The sequence below is a fragment of the Notothenia rossii genome, assembly GCF_949606895.1.
Source record: "Notothenia rossii genome assembly, chromosome: 3".
NCBI lineage: Eukaryota > Metazoa > Chordata > Actinopteri > Perciformes > Nototheniidae > Notothenia > Notothenia rossii.
The window spans coordinates 8836753-8854097 of record NC_136901.1 but is presented as its reverse complement, the minus strand read 5'-3'; the positions used below and the strand labels follow the sequence as shown (position 1 = coordinate 8854097).

The 17345-nt window shown below is 43.5% G+C and overlaps 1 protein-coding gene across 1 annotated transcript in view; it reads right to left on the bottom strand.

The window, feature by feature from the left end:
* Nucleotides 1-1927: 1927 nt before the first annotated feature.
* The window catches only part of prkx (protein kinase X-linked), a 17128-nt gene continuing 1710 nt past the window's right edge, over nucleotides 1928-17345 (bottom strand). The window contains exons 2-8 of the mRNA XM_079668854.1: nucleotides 15476-15644; nucleotides 14678-14941; nucleotides 10733-10852; nucleotides 7357-7452; nucleotides 4684-4741; nucleotides 3153-3230; nucleotides 1928-3038 (exon numbers count right to left, since the gene is read on the bottom strand). Coding sequence (XP_079524980.1) covers nucleotides 2913-3038; nucleotides 3153-3230; nucleotides 4684-4741; nucleotides 7357-7452; nucleotides 10733-10852; nucleotides 14678-14941; nucleotides 15476-15644 — 911 coding nt within the window. The 3' untranslated portion in view covers nucleotides 1928-2912. The remainder of the gene's footprint in view (nucleotides 3039-3152; nucleotides 3231-4683; nucleotides 4742-7356; nucleotides 7453-10732; nucleotides 10853-14677; nucleotides 14942-15475; nucleotides 15645-17345) is intronic.

The window sequence follows — 17345 nt, the reverse complement described above, 5'->3', positions numbered from 1 at the left end:
ATTGTCTCAGAAGAAAGCCCAAGAAAATGGGATTAAAAGGAAATCAGTGACAGATTTGTTTTCAGATGTAATGGGTAAAGTGTTCCAGATTCTGGGGAGTCAAAAGTTACATACTTAAGTTTTATTTCGGGCAAACTCCATCTGCTGATGAAGACTTTGGAATGCTCTTGAGTTTCAATTATTTTAACTCAACATTTTCTTTACTTTTTCTGGTTTTTCTGGTTTTTCGTCCCCAGTTCTTCTCTGTCTTTCTCAGACATATTGTTCTGGCCTTAATGATGTGGGGACAGTGCTTTAGTTTAGCGAGGCAAACACTAAGCTGAGTCTGGGTGGGGGTTGGAGCACTCACAACGTGCGCTGATGAAAGGAAGACCAGCAAGCCTTGTCAACACGACCTGGGAGGGTTATTAGAGCGATATCACAGGGCGCGCTAACAAGCACACCCTGTTGTTTGGCCGGGCGGGGCTTCACAGCAACAACAACAACACTACAAACACCTCAGGACAGGCTTAGGTTATACCGAGCGTGTTCTAACTTTGTCTTGAGTGTCTATCTGAGGAATCAATTCTGTCACAAGAAGTGAAGCTAGTGGACACAAATGCAGGAGACTGCAGGCAACAGGAAGTTTGAACAGAAAATGGTTCAGAAACTCACAAAGACGGTAAAAACAGATGGGACACAAGGGGAGAATACTCTTCAAAATAAGATCAACTGAAAGCATTAAGAATTAATCAACATAAGAAAACCTCAGGGACAGCAGCCCTAGAAGAGAAATGACCAACAGAACCTAAGCTAAGACTCATGGAGGAATTCAAATGGATTATTTTGGATTTATCACTTGGAAGCAATCTGAAAACTTAATCTCTCACATAAAGACCAGATATAAAAGATGTGCTACACAGCTGCCACCTGCTCCTGCTGGAACACAAGTGATGGGAGCAGAGATTGTGGGCCAACGAGAGAAACAATGATGATTTGCTGCAAATACTTTTGTACTTTTACCTTGGTTAGATTTTTTAATGCACTCGTTTAATTGTAACAGAGCATTGACTTCTTTTTCGACACCATTAGGTTGGTTTATAACTTAAAAAGTAAAAAAAAACAGTTGTAACTTTGATTTGTCAACCAGAGCAACTGCAAACATGGCTGATCGCCTCACTGCTTTTAACTGGCCAAGATGGCGGACACTTTTTGCCTTTTTATGAGCACTTTCTGGGCAATCATATAGCATTTTGCCATACTTCCTTTTGGGACACACTTGTGCCCTCAAAAGAGTATATCGAAGTACATAAGTACGTGATTTGAGACACAGAGGAGTTTTTATTACCTTCTGATTTCAATGATTTCCTGTCAGAGGCCTTCTGGGAAGTATCCCCCTGCACATCAGGCTTTCATTAGCTGAATATCAGTCTGTCATCACTCACAGCCAGACACATGACTCACTGTTCCACTGTAAACACAGAAACCCTGCGTTCAACTCAGCATATTTACACCATTTTACCTCTGGTTTCGGAGGTAGACGGAGGAAATTAGAGCTCATGCAGTTTACCCTAATCCGTGTAAAGCGTTGGATGAAAATTGTGATTAGCTGTAAAGAGATACAGATGAAAACAGCAATGGATACAGTCACACCTCTGTTGGAAAACACATGGTCACAGTTGGGAAACGCCACGTCAGCGGTTTCCTGGTGAGGCGGTTAACCAGATAGAAACCACAGACACCTTGCTGCTGTCAGCGCAGTTATTACCCACAATTCTTAATATCAACCACCTTAGCCTCAACATATGACAAAAAGAGGTGCTGGCAGACATTAATGCTGACTCGTCATTTACTTCACATGCATTCTGTGCTGAGTTGTCCTCAGGAATGAGTAATGAAGAGTGTATTTAGTCACAGCAGAGCGACAGAGAGTGTACACACCCCTTAACACGTTTTGGGATATTTATTGCGAAAGTTAACATTTTTGGGAAATATATTTAACCCCACATTTCTCCCGTTGGTCTATGGTTTTGAAATGTATGCAAGTCACGTCAGCTAAATGACATTTAATGTAATTAAATAATGAAGGATGAGGCACAGAAATCACATCATCACTTGTATTTTAATGGCAGCGAACAGAATCACATGACGTCTTCTCAATTAAGGCCAGTATTGTCCTGCTTCTGCACACTGCACTGATGAATACTGACTGTACTGTGTTTGCACCTGTCACCTCGCATAACTCGGTGTTTAAAGCATGACAACATTGATAATGATGATGCTGATAGAGAAGAGAAGGAGCGTGACAGCCATGGGAAAGTTTGCAGTTCATGTGTGGAACAGCTGTGCTAATGACTGAAGCTGCAGCGGGAAATAACAGAGCAGGAAAAACATGGCCGCTCATGTGACGTTCATAAAGTGAGCATTACGCGAGACATCATGCACCTTTTTACAAATGCTGCGCCTCTTCAAATAAAGTGTCTGACTCGCATACAGTAGAGGAAGTCTTAAAGCACATGAATGACTACTGGCCAGCTGACAGCACCAGTCCTGAGTCACATTAAATATGACTGCATGGACATCATAAAAACATATAAAACATGTAAAAAAAGACCTGAAAATTCTCCTTTTTTAAAATATAAAGTAACAGTCTTTTGGTTTTAAAGGAACCACGTTCTTTTTTGCATATGAGCAGGCTCAGAGAAATAAAAAAATGCAAAGGCTCGACTTAAGTCGGATAAATAAAAGTATAAAAAGCTAATCATCTCTACACAGCATCAGGAGGTTGTCTGTCTTTAGGAAGGCCATATTGTTATAACAGGTTAAATGGGACCCCCGCCTTTGATAAATAAGGATTCTCTCCATGATAGCGGCTGTAAGACGTTAAGTATGCTTAGTGATATTCCATCAATAAATTAAGCAAGGCTCAGGTGTCAGAAGCTCTTGAAGACGTCCAGGTCCTTCTGAGGCACGGGGGGGTCTTTCTTCCACTCGTCCTCCGGGTACACGTCGAAGTTGGAGGTGTCGCCCTCGTGGGACACTTTGGGAACAATGGGAGGCTGCGGACACAGAGGAACAGTCTAGATCTGTCCAATTATGAGCGTTCTGCACGTTTTACTTTTATATTTCTATAAATATTTTAACTTTTATTATCTTCTTATTTTAGCTCTCACCTTCAGTTTCCTCACAGGAACTCCCTCCCAGTCCACGGTCTTAAACCAGCGGTGTTTCTTCACATCATCCGCTCCGTTCTGTAAATACAAATTAAATAGCTGTAGGAGAGTACTGTACATATTTTATTTGATATAAATATGTATTTATTTCTTGCAATGTACTCACTGTACATACTGAATAAAGTCCTCAGCTGCACTTAACACCATATTTATATTCCTTTGGGTTAAACTGAAACACCCTTACATTATGAAATGAATCATGAAGTACATAAACAGAGAGATTGAATGTGAGCAGTACTTTTTAAATGATTAAAAACAAATATTTAGTGACTCCACAATCTGTCGATTCATCACTGAAAAAATAATTAGGTTTTTTTAATGCGTCCTTTAAATTCAAAGCTTTATTCAAAGTCTCTGATAATGACTGTCAGAGCGGCGCCTGCGACAGTGTGGAGTTAATGCTCAGCAGAATATTGGCAGCTACAAATCAATACCATCTTGTGTGGGATTATGGGAGTTAATCACAGGCTTACACGAGTATTTGTTTTATTGAGAGCGGCTCCTCTCACTGGTGCTAATTGAAACGCTGCAGTACTCCAGTCTGATCACAGCGAGGGACGACACACACACACACACACACACACACACACACACACACACACACACACACACACACACACACACACACACACACACACACACACACACACACACACACACACACACACACACACACACACACACACACACACACACACACACACACACACACACACACACACACACACACACACACACACACACACACACACACACACACACACACACACACACACACACACACACACACACAGTAAATGATCTACTTTCTGTTTTGAATGACAGTTAACAGTCTAGAAAATTGTGTATTTTTCAAATGTGGATAGCATTCTCTTATTATAATTGACTGTTTAATACAATTTCAACTATTTGTATGTTGGTTAAATATTCATTTTTACTTTATTTCTGTTTTGAAACAGATTTGTAATATCTAATATGAGATGTTCCAATATTAGGTTTAATACTCTTGGATTTTAATATTTAGAGATATGTCTTTATGTATATTAAACACTATATATAAATCTTGTAATATTTGGGTTATTCTTTAGCCTTCTCACATTGATTAAAATGGACTATTGTATGAGACTGAATGAGTTAGCCAGGTGTAACTCATAAACCATTGACTGAATGTATATTTAGAGGCATGTGTCTCAGAGTCTGAGGACAGATTTGAAATTGACTGCACACACACATTCAGAATTCTGTAGTGAATAGCCCGTGTGCTCTGAAACTGCCCCTCAGATTGGTTAAAGCTTAATAAATGGGTGCCGACGGCGAGCTTTTATCAGAGACGGATGATAGTTGCTGACTGTGGACAGTCTCTAATATGAACCATGTGGAGCTGCAGTCCTGTGCTGCTCCTCACCCTGCTGATGTCACCCCCCCCCCCCCCTCCCCTCCTGTGAAATATGTGAGCTGCAGAGGAACTCACCTTCATGTTGCCCAGCCGTCTGGCTCGGTCAATGACCAGGAACTTCTTGATGAGGTCTCTGGGGGGGGGGGGGGGGGGGGAAGAAAGAGCCAGTGAGTGTGGAGCTGAAAAGTCTCCCTCCTGTCTCCCTGACTAGGAATGACTCTCAACGTGTTCTCCCTGCTCTGTCAAAATGACGAATGCCTCCTCAGCACGGGCACGCGGGGGGCAGGCTAAGTGACTTGTGGCCCTTTGACAATATTTTAATTGAAGAAAGTGAGCCGACAGGAACTTTCTGCGGGCTATAAACCCCGTGCAGGTGAAGCAGACGTTCATGTGAGGGGGCCTGCAGATGATTCACAGCGGGGTTTAAAGTGGCAGTGTAGGCTTCCTGATGAAATGCGAGCGCTGCTGACGAACGGAGATAAAACTGTCGTACCTCACAGCTGACAGCCTCGTAAATACAAACGCATCAGAGATTCATCAGTTTTTGTCTAAATCCTTCCTGGTGATACGTCACGGAGAAATATATTAAAACAGGTCTTGGGGAACCGTGCCTTTTCATTCTTCGAAATTATGAGAACAGCATGGAAACATGTCACAGTAGAGGCAGACAATACACGAATGAACCTGGGGAGGAGGACAATAGGGCTTCTTAATAAGCGTTTTAGCATTAATGTGTTAAATGGGAGCGCCATCTCTATTAAGATATGACTTAAGATACATCGTTCCTGCAAGATCAAATCTGTATTGTTTCATAGAATCATTGTAATTTAGCGTGGTGAAGAATATTTGTATCGTTTTTCACCCTGGGAGCTCTCTTTGGGGCCTTATGAAGAAGTGTAGTCTACACCACGATGGGGTTTTAACTACCAGGAGAAATTCTTAGAGGATATCATCATTTTACTTAGAATTTCGTCACATCTTTGTACTCGGAATCCTTCTCAATACGGGCCAAGATCTTCTCCTCAGAGATGATCTAATAGGATGATCGAGTTGCTCTGTGTCTGATAAATAAAATAAAGTGATAGCAGGCTGCTTGTTCCACAGCTGCTTTAGTTTCACAGAGCATATATATATATTCATTTGAATGTAGAACAGTATTTCTCCTTTCCTGCAACATTTCATTACCGCCTGGTTATCCTTAGAAGTACCTTCAAATACATGACGTTCTTTCTTGGTATAATTATACTCTAAAGACTGTATTATTCATCAAAGTGTAACAAAGCTCTTTAATATACAAGTGAGCTTCACACCCTTAGGCTCTTTCAAAGTGGGTGTGATGTCGTGCTCAACTAGTAGCTCTTAGCATTTATCATTAAACCGCCTTCTGACACATTCTGCTCGGGCAAAAGTGAGTAAAAATAGAGCCATGGAGGACACTGAGGTGGTGCAGGAGTGGAGGTCAGGTCAACACAACATCTCCATAACAAGTCTTTAACCCTAAGCCTGCGGACACAGCGCTCTGCGGCAGCTTTTAAACCAACAACCTGTGGCAGGCATATAGTCTTCCTATAGAGGGTCAATGATGCACGAGCCCCCCTATTCTAATGATCTTGGGAGGTCTATACTGAAAGTTGAAGGGGTCATTTCCCACTGAAATTAGTTCAGCTTTAGTTCCGTGCTCGTGTTGGTTTGGTTTTCCCGGTGCTTTGGTAAGAAAGGGTGGAAGTGCTGCAGCACCCCTTTAACATGGGGGTCAATGAGCTCTGCCGGGGGGGGGGGTGACATGGGCCACTGTGTCAGGGCTAATGGAGTGCACACGCACGCTCACACACTCACACACGGCCAAAGTGCGCTGAGTCTGTAATCTGGCACATTCCTGCTCCCCCAGATGCTGTAATGGCCGGTGAGGGGGGGGCGTTAGTGAGTCCAGCTCCACTGATTCACATCCACAGGGAATATGGAGCCCTCTATCGTTTCATGTATTATGAATAAATAGTCATTTCTATAGAAAGACTCATTTCCTGAGTTGCAACATCCTCCCAGAGGCAGGAGGTGTGAATGAGCCCCAGTGGAGCTCCGGCTGCAGCTGAGGACACTGAGCTCAGGTTATGTTGTTTTTGCAGAGGGGGTTTGGAGGTTTCATATTCGAGTTAAAAACAACTGCTTTAGTAAAGTCATTTTTATCTCATTGAAATACTGTATGTGTCCTTCCTAGAAGAGAGATCCCTCATCTGCTCCTACTGATGTTTCTTTCACTACTTTTGTTATTCTCTACATGTTGCTGCATCGTCTGAGATAGTGGGCTGAATAAATAAAAGGGAAATTATCTGGCAATAGCCAAAGGAACTAGAAGGTCATATTAGGAATAAAACACAGCTCCAGGTTAGTCAAACTTATTTGAAATGTGAAAAAACACAGCTTCCTGCTTTAGGGCTGTCATTGTGTACACACCCACTGCTCTGTGGTCCTTAAGCTTGACCTACTGATCAGTAAACTAAGCTGATAAACAGAGATATAGAGGGACACTTGAGAGCAGACTTGTTGATCACATAATCAAAACACTCTACATCTAAATGGCTGACAGCTGGTTGATTTTAAACCAAGCCACTGTATTACTCTATAGCCACAAATAATCTAAGGCTAGTTGCTAACCAAGTGATGCTGCAACGTCCCAGCTATGAAAAATAGACCTTATGCCTTGGATGAATGTAAACCACACACACACACACGTTTGGCCAGGTGTCTTACTTGACATAGAATTCCAGATGGCGAGGGAATTCCAGTTTCCCGGCCAGGATCTTCTGGTAGATTCCGAACGGATTGTCATCAAAGAATGGCGGGTACCTGAGGAGAGAAACACATGTGAGCGGTAGCAAACATCGTGATGCAAGGAGCCGGTAAGACCTCAGTCCCCCCCCCCCCACCCTGAACACGTGGGCAGGTGAACATTTAGAGTGTTGGGGGGCAATGATAACTTTGTGGACTTAGCAGACAGAGCCGTCTTTGTTCGAGGCGCTGCACCCCGCTGAATGCTTTCCCAGCTCTCCTGTTCTTCCTCTGCTCCGGCCTGGACAAGTCATTACCCGCAAATTACATAATGGTGCCGGCCGGGCCTCTGAACGCATTACGCACGGAGCAGACAGGCGCATAATCGCACCGGTTTGTCACACGCCGCCCGCCTGCACAGTGAGAAGCTCCAGAGGCAGGAGACTGTGGGCCGGGGCGTCTGGGAGCCGGCTGCTCACCACAGGCTCCACTCAGCGCTGTCAGAGGGGGGGAATGTGGGTCACTGTGGCAAAATGGGACCGTTTCCTGACTTATACGATGAGTCAGCAGTGGATGACGTCACATGTGACCGATACATTAAACAATAACAGGGAAATCTAAGTTTTGTATTACTCTATAGGGTTTCCAGCTATATATTATGTGTACGATTGAAAACTAGCTGATTTTAAGCGGCGCAGTGGTCGTTAATTCAGTTTTCAACAAATACAACTCCATTAGAATCCTCACACAGTGGCTTCATTAGTGACCGAGGAAGCTCTCAAGGATTTTACATCTCCTTACTATTTAGTAATGTCCCTCAGTGCTCACAGAGAATGACCTTGGCATGACTTATATTCACACGAGAGCATTGTGAGAAAGATTCATGCACTGGAAAGAGGCTTAGTGCGCAGATCATATTAATTCTCCAAAGGGATTATCTTTTATTTGAATGTCCCCGTTTGTTTTCCATTGGAACCCAGCTCAGGAAGACATTTTATTTTTAGCCTGAATTCTACAATAAGTCGAGGAATAACAAAACGACCAGTGCATTGATTATTCCTCGCCACAGCTTTTGTATGAGGACAGAATAGAGTGATGCAGGGATGACGTATTCTTGTAAACAGACCAGGAAGTTAGAATCATAAGGGCTCCCGCAACAAACATCTATGGGATTTATTTTAATTTTATTGGATTTAGCAAAAAAATACAATTCTGTGATTTCTGGAGGGTAAATGTAATCTCAAGAATCAGAAAGCTAACGCTATAAAGGAACTATATCACGTCACAACCGCTAAGCTAAAGGCGGCTAATGTGCGGCATTATGTTTAGCAGACTCATTAAGCCACTTGTTAGCATCCCATGTTTTTAAGGCACATATAAGCTTCAGACGTTTACTGGTGGGTTATTTACTGACGTGAACATTTCAGACCTTATTTAAGGCGTATAACCAAAAACACATCGACAACGAGACTAGGGAACCAGAAGAGCTCACATGCTGACTCATCTCTGGGGTTTTAGGACTCATGCCTGCTCCAGTCAACAGCCACTGCAGTCTCCTGGAACGTATCCAAGATTGAAACTTTTGTTCTTGTTTCTGTCTGAGGGTTGATTCGTGTTAACGGGCAGCACAGAGTTGAGAGGAAGGAGGCCCAGAGTTTAACCGTCTGTCCTGAGCCCGAATGCCTCCTGCTCCATGACAGTGTGACAGTGTTCCTCCATCTCTAATCATCAGGCTGCCGCCCCACTGAATTGAGCACTGACCGGGGAACATGGAGAAGTGAGAGACATGAGGGGGGTCAATTTCATTTTGGAGCACTCAACCCAGAAAATGAAGTCTGGGAATAGACATGCTTTGATTGAGTTGGGATTCATTTCGGTTAAAATGCTTTTTGACGCAGCGTATTTCAATAATTAACATGAAAGCGACCCCGAGTGAACCCCGGGCTTTCCTTCAAACTGAAGCAGAGCTTGGCCTGGGGGAGGCACATTGTTAGTGAGAGGAGTCAGCCACGGGATGATTGGTTTCCTTTAAAAGCAGAAATCTGGCCCCGCAGGCAGGATTATGGAGGGAAGAGTCATTCTTTTTCTTCTACTCTCTCGTGGCTTCCTCCCCTCGGGGCCCTGACCCTTTACTGAATGTGTTTTCAACTTCCACTTCACCCCAGAGGAGGATGATGTACCACCGCTAACTTTTTCAGAAGCAGCCGCTACATTCTTGGATCAGGACCTCTGACGGACAGCTACACAATACCTCAGGATGAAGAGGACTCTTTGTCTGAGGGACGTTACTACAGAGACAGCGTCCTGCCTCTGATCAATGATGGGGGAAGGTCACATTCTTTACACACATCTAAAGCCACTGATACTACCGGGATATAAAGAAGCTTTCAGAAAGACGCTCCATGTTTGGAATGTAAAGCTGTACGGTGCTGCAGGAATGAGTCCTAAACCCCAACATGTGTTAGCATCTCGGCATCTTCCGAGTCCCCTCGTGTCTTCCCTCTCATTTGTTGTTCTCTGTTTGTTCTGCAACAGAAAATACGTCTGCAAATACGCCACTGGTGAATGTCTTCAACTTATATGTGACTAATTGAGACTACTAAACGTCATCACTTCGAACATTAGCCACCAGAGCATGGTCCCCACGAGCTAATGGTGTTAGCCATCAGCCAGACGGATGAGCTAACGCCGTTAAGCTAGCTCAACACCTGGACAAATAAGTCCAAAGTATCTCCATGTAGAGAGAAAAGTTTTTCCCCCTAATGTCAATTTGGTGAAAGGAAGATTGAGTTAGTGCTCTGAACTGTGTCAGAGACAGACACATTTTGAGGGAAAATGGAGCACTTGCATTTTTAATCTTGAAGGAAAATCAATGTCATTGTTCTTCATCTACATCAATGATTCCCATTCTCTGCAGTATCCAATAAGCACAGACTGAATACAGTCCCCACACTGAGACAATGGCAGATGTACAATTATTGAAATAATGTCTCTCTGTTCTGTCACCCACTTTCTGTTGCAGGGTTGTCATGGTGGATTGCATCACTGGTGTACAGGTGATTGTGTCCACAAAGTGTGTCTATGCAATCGTCTTGAGAGATGATCATCAAGCTCAAAGCGTTCAGTGTCTCAGTGCTTTCTCACCTGTGTGTGTTACTCTCTACACAAACCAACACTTTTCTAAAGCACAGAAACTAACTTCTAAAGTTTCTCTATTGGAGTTACTGTTGCTCCGATGGAGGAGAGCGCCCCCCGGTGTCCGTGTGGCGTGTGTGTGTGTGTGTGTGTGTGTGTGTGTGTGTGTGTGTGTGTGTGTGTGTGTGTGTGTGTGTGTGTGTGTGTACAGTGCAGCACTCACCCAGCCAGCATCTCAAAGATGAGAATGCCCAGAGCCCACCAGTCCACCGCCCGGCCGTGACCTTTGCTCTGGATGACCTCAGGAGCCAGGTACTCCGGAGTCCCACACAGAGTCCAGGTCCTGAACACACACAGAAGGGTACATGAGCTTTGTAGAAGAATAATTGAAGTTAATAAATGAATTAGCACAAACCAAACATTCTGAAGGGACAGCTTCTTCAATTCAATTAGGATAACTGTCTTCATTGTAATGATCTTTTAATTCAATTCAAAACCTTTATTTATTCAGGTGAAAACCCATTGACCTCTTTTTCAATGGTGACCTGCTGCAAGTAGGTTCCAACATGAATACAAACATGACAGAAAAACAAAGAAGACATCATATGGCATATTTACATTGACTACAGTTTGTATAGCTAGTAGCATTTACAGATACCAACAGTATCCGATTGGATAACATCTAACCTTGCTTTAAAAACATGTAATGGAACCAAACTGCTCAACTTCCATTCCTTTTGCAGATCAAGTTAGCGGAGCTGCGCATCTAAAAGCTGTATTCCCTAAGACAGTCCTAGCAGTTGGCACATTTAATAAAACCACAGCATTCGATCTCAGGCAGTAGCCATTTACAATACGCCGTGAGATCAGGGAGCAGATGTAGGATGGAAGTTTCCCTAACATTGCTTTGTAAATAAAAAGATACCAGTGATTGAGACGCCGTACAGTTAGTGAAAGCAAACCTGCCCTTGCATACAGGGTACAGTGATGGGTTAATGCTTTACAGTTTGTCACAAATCTCAGTGCACTGTGATAGGCGGCATCTAACTTGATCAGGTAATTGGCCGGTGCATTCATATAAAACAGATCACCATAGTCCAGCCCAGGTAAAAAGGTCACAGAGCCTTTTCCTGGCCTCAAGCAAGAAACAGGACTTGTTCCTGTAGAAGAAACCTAGCCTAACCCTCAGTTTTTTTAGCAGGTTATTGACATGCAGTTTAAAAGAGAGACAGTCATCAGGCCAGATACCAAGGTATTTGTAACAGGTTACCACTTCAAGTTTTTTCCCTTGCATAGTTACAATATCTAAAACAGGCTCTGGTGTCTTTTTAGCTTTTGAAAAGAGCATTATCTTGGTTTTATCCACATTTAAAAGAAGCTTTAGTTCAGAGAGCTGAGTCTGAACAGTGTTAAAAACAACCTGTAATTTAACAACCGCTTCCTGAATGGAGGTACCTGCACAGTACATCACGGTATCATCCGCATACAAATGTAAAGTAGCTTCATCCACATTATCACCTAAGCTGTTGATATATATGGAGAATACAAGTGGACCTAAAACAGAACCTTGTGGTACACCATTAGACATTTTTAACCACTACGAAGACAGCCTATCAAAATGAACACATTGGGACCTTTCAGAGAGGTAGTTCACAAACCAAGAATTTGGTCGGGTGCCAATTTAGTTTTTCTTAATGATTCGTTTCATTTTTTCACTTCAGACAAGGACAACAAGGATTTCACAGTTGAGAAAACCATCAAATGTTTGAAATATCTATCTATCTATCTATCTATCTATCTATCTATCTACCTACCTACCTATCTATCTATCTATCTATCTATCTACCTACCTGTATATCTATCTACCTGTCTATCTATCTACCTGTCTATCTATCCGATCACCAGACCCTGCAGTCTCCAAGTTGAGTGTCCTTGGGGAAAAGTGCTTCACAACAAATTGCTTCTGTAGGCATGTCAATGGTATTAGGCATATATACTTAATTATCTTTGGATAAAAAACCATGTAATGGTAATTGATAGCCTCAGTGTGTAAATAGAGATGGTCATGGGGAAGAGAGCACTGCGGGTAAAGTGATCCGCACAGACCACCTGATCCATCATCTCTATATTACTATAAGTGTATGACCCATGTGTGTGTGGATCCAGAATAAAGTCAGAATGGAAGCATGGACAATAAGAGAAGGCTGTGTGTGAGCAATAAGAGGAGCTCTGCAGCAGACTGTGTGTGTGTGTGTGTGTGTGTGTGTGTGTGTGTGTGTGTGTGTGTGTGTGTGTGTGTGTGTGTGTGTGTGTGTGTGGCAGTGTTCCCTGACAGCCCCTCGTCCTCTGATGAAGAGCACTCGGCCCGGCGCCAGCCTTTCATCGTCTGTCACCGATATCACCTGCCTAATGACCTCTTTGGGCCAGTTGCCACGGCGACGTTAATTTGTATGGAAATGATGTTGGTCCTGGAGGAGGGCTGGGGAGGCTGGTGATGTCAGGGGATTAAAGCGAGGGGGGTGTGTGACGGCGTCTGCCAGCAGGGGGCAGTGTGGCAGCATCACCTCCCCAACATGGAGGTAAAGGACAGTCTTCCTGTTTATTCGACGCTGCTGCCCTCCATTTCTAGAAGTGGGTCACTCGCCCATCAGAGGTTTCTACTCCCCATCTGCTCTCGCAAAATGTAATCGTACTCCATGATGTTTACATGTCAGCAGGGTCAACAAATATAATGCGTCTCCTCTACTGTGCATCCTTTCAATTGTCACAGGTCAACAGGAGGCCTTTCTAAATCAGACTAAATGAAATCATTCGGGGGTCCTTCAGAAGCACTGCCTTGGTTTCTTGGAGTGAGGAAGATCCCCCTTTCATCTCCCAAGAAAATATGAGCATTCTAGGAACACACAGGACATTAGCCTCATTCCTCTACTATCCAACACTTGATTTCCCAACAGAGGTTTACAACTAATTACAAAATGGCCCAACCCCATTAAGTACAAAGAGGAAAAAGGAGGGAAACTGGTCCAGAAACGTGTTGGATGACGTTCCTGTTCTGAATGTTCTCGGTAAAATATCTCACCTACTCCTCCTCCTCATTGCGGTCTCCAATCCATCAATTGTACAAATCAGCATAAAAACAGACGCTGCCAACAGAATGCTTTGAGACTAGGCAACAATCCAAGAAAGACTGTAGGCTAACTTACACATGAGATCTCACGTCATGGATGTTTCTATTATTTTTCAGACCTCTTCATCAACTTGATTCCTTTCCATTAAAAAAAGGTTCAAATCTTTAAAGAGTTAAGGAAGTCTCGGACGTCTTAACCGATGCATGACCTCCAGACAACACCGAGTCTTAGATAGGATTTCCAGTAAATCCTCACTGTACAGCTGAATGGAGGAGTAGCTAGCTCAGCACAGAGGGACTGTACAGTAGAGCTTAGACTCTCACTGCTTTGTATTTCACTTCCTACTGACAGTCAATGCAGCATCAAACACCGTGAGCTGAGAGCAGGAGCTACACACACTGCAGGGGGGAAGAAGGAACGGTTGGATCAGGAAAAGATGCCAGTATTAAATTCACTGTAACGCAGCAGCACATCCACATAAGAGTGCGTGTCTATGCCTCTTCACTGGGATGACTATCAGTTCATTCTGTACGCTTGCCAGATTAGACATTCACCTTATTTATTGATAAGTAAACAGAATCATGAAGTTTTTATGTAAGCTTATAAGAAATCTTCTCCATGCTTGTATCTGAGAACCAGTGACTCATACCTTCATTTGAATTGTTCAACCCCTCTGTTCAAAATCATAAAACAGTAAACACTGAACCAAAACGGCTGCTCATTAACTTTCTGTACATCAACGTCAACAAATATACTAAGGGCTGAGGTCAGATCACAACCAACGAACAATTACTCATGAGTAGATGCTTAAAAAAAGACTTCCTAGTTGCTGCTACATATCCTATATAAATACATTGTTGTAGTTATTGGCTCCTAAAAATTCAGATTATACACAATATCTTTTGAATCACTTGAAGATCTTGACCATTTATTACCAGTTTTGATGTCCCTTAATGTATATATATCTTAGCTTGCTTATATCCTTATCCTCTCAATGTTAACGTATTGGTCTAAATGGATGCTAATGTTGTTTCTTTCACCTGTCAGAGAGCTTCTTAGCGAATCCGAAGTCTGTGAGGCGGATGTGTCCTTCGCTGTCCAGCAGGATGTTCTCGGGCTTCAGGTCCCGGTACACGATCTCTTTGGAGTGGAGGTACTCGATGGCGCACACGATCTCGGCGCTGTAGAAGAGGCCCGTGGCGTTGCTGAAGCGTCCGCGGCTGCGCAGGAAGCTGAACAGCTCCCCGCCAGGCACAAAGTCCATCAGCATGTACAGGAAGCGCTCGTCGTGGTGGGTCCAGAAGCTGAGGAGGAACAATGAGGTCTCTTTAATAAAACACTTATTCTTTAGTGGTGACTTCTGCAGGGTAAAACTGTTAGAGTAGTCCCTCACGAGCGGAGGAAATCCGATAAAATAAGCGGCGGCATCCGTCTCACACTCACGCTATCCCCCAGTGGGCTCTGGAGCGGTGTGCTACAACTATCTCAGATGGAGGGGCACTTGAGAGGAATAAAACAAGAGAGCAGTGTCACTGATGAAGACGGAGAGTGCTCCAGTGTTTTCCATAAGTGCTGGCTGCTGGCCACAGAGACGATTACAGAGTCTTTGCTACGCGGATATTTCATCTCCACACTTCCTTTGCTTCTGCTGCTTTCTGAAGCCTCGACTATGTGCTGTGTTCCAACACTTATCTGATTAATCCCTGTACTGTGGTCTGTATATGTTACTGGGATCCTTACACAACAGATAAGTGCCTAGCTGATGAATAAATAATGGTAGTACAGACTGTCAAAGATATGGTGGACGTCATGGAGTCTGATTAACAGAAAAGACTCACAGGCGGATGAGGAAGGGGTGGTTGACCTCCGTCAGCACCTCCTTCTCGTTGTGGACGTGCTGCTCCTGCTTCAGCCGGATCACGTCGGGGATCTTCATCTGCTTCAGGGCGAAGAAAGCCCGGCTCTGCTTGTCCTTCACAAGGAACACTCGGCCAAAAGTCCCGGTGCCTGAGGAGGGGGAGACAAGGAGGGAGGGGGGGGGGGGGAATTAGGAATCCACAAGACACAGGGCATCTAGACCATGACAAATAAAAGCTTATTTAGTCTACATGCATTTATTATGTCTGGGTGCTCTGTACTTGCAATGCAGGAGAAAAAAGTGTCAAGAACAGAAGTAAAAATGATACAAATTATAAATAAATAAAATAAATACACATTATCAGCACATTTTTGTGCAAACGACTCCATTTAAGATCTTAGAATCTAGTCATTTCAATGTCTTTAAAACCTTGTGGACAGAATTCTGACTTTTTCTGAGACTTTTGGTCAGATTCTTAAAAATGTATTCACTTTTGTCCCTAATCCACTTGTGCCAAATTTGAAGGACTTCCCTTCAGTGTGTTCCCGACTTATTGCAGTTCACGAGAAACGGGCTGACAGTTGATTTAATGTTATCTGCTTCCCCTTCTTGAATGCTCTTACATCGATATTGGCACCGGGCTCAACAATCTGATGAAATGATGACAGGCGGTTATTGCCCGTGCATGTAAAAACACACACTTATGGTACAGTGTCTGGCTCCGGGGCCCCACGTCAGAGTTCACTCTCAGTGTATTCTCTCTCTGCCTGTCTTCATTAGTTGTGTTGACAGTTACAGGCCTTCGTGGGCATGTCAGTAATATTCTCTCTGACTGCTGGCTGTATTCTGATATGAAAGACGATCACAGCTCCTCAAATGATACACTGGTGCAGTGAGACACAACACTCCATTTATATTTATGCTTTTAAAAAAGGTAGGTTGTGTCTACTAAAAGGTGGCCTGTGGAGCTGCTAACATCCCCTTCTCTGTGGGAGGGGGCAGCAGGAGTGTACAAACAGCTCGGGGTAAGAAAAGGTGTGTTTGTTTTCCTCCTGAAGACGAGGGGAAGCTGATAGGTGGCTGATGACAGTGTGTGATGTAACACTGAGTCACACGTGGCGCTGCTGCAGCCTCCTAATGAAATGACGGCTGTCTCGCTCCTCTCAACAATCAACCTTTGTTTCAGGGTATGGTGTTGCCATGGCAACAAAGAAACAGCAGCGCCCCCGTTCTGTCAGGCGATTACCTCATATCTCCTTGATGTCAAACTTTTCAAGCAACAAATAAATATCAAGCTACATTTCAGGAAAAAAGGGAGGTCATTTATTTTGTTAGTGTTGCAGGAATAAGTCTTAAAACACGGACATTAGTTAGCACCCTAGCAGCATTTCCAGTTCTCTTGTCTAAATAATATTTCTACTTTTTCTAAATGTCCATATTAATGATCATATAACAACCTGACTGTATCGCACCACATCTGCAATCTCTCTGCAACAAGTCGGTATCTTTAAAATGTTAACTCTTTTTTTCATGCATTGCATTCCTCTTCCTTAGGGATTACAGTACCCACAATGCAATGTGGCTACTGACAGTCTGAGATTGGGGTCTGTTATGCTTGGGCGATTTATGCAACTTCTCTCACGTCAAGACAAAATTAGGAGCTAAAAGGTAGTGTGAAGAATGAAAAGAGTGGATATTGGATGCGTAACCTCAGTTTTAATTACATAAAAGTGTGTGTATATATGAGGGGGGGGGGGGGGGGGGGGTAGACGGCCCGTGAGAACCTGACAATCGAACCCTTGAGTTCCCGAAAGCAGGCGGAACTGTTTCCTCAGAACAAACTAAACATA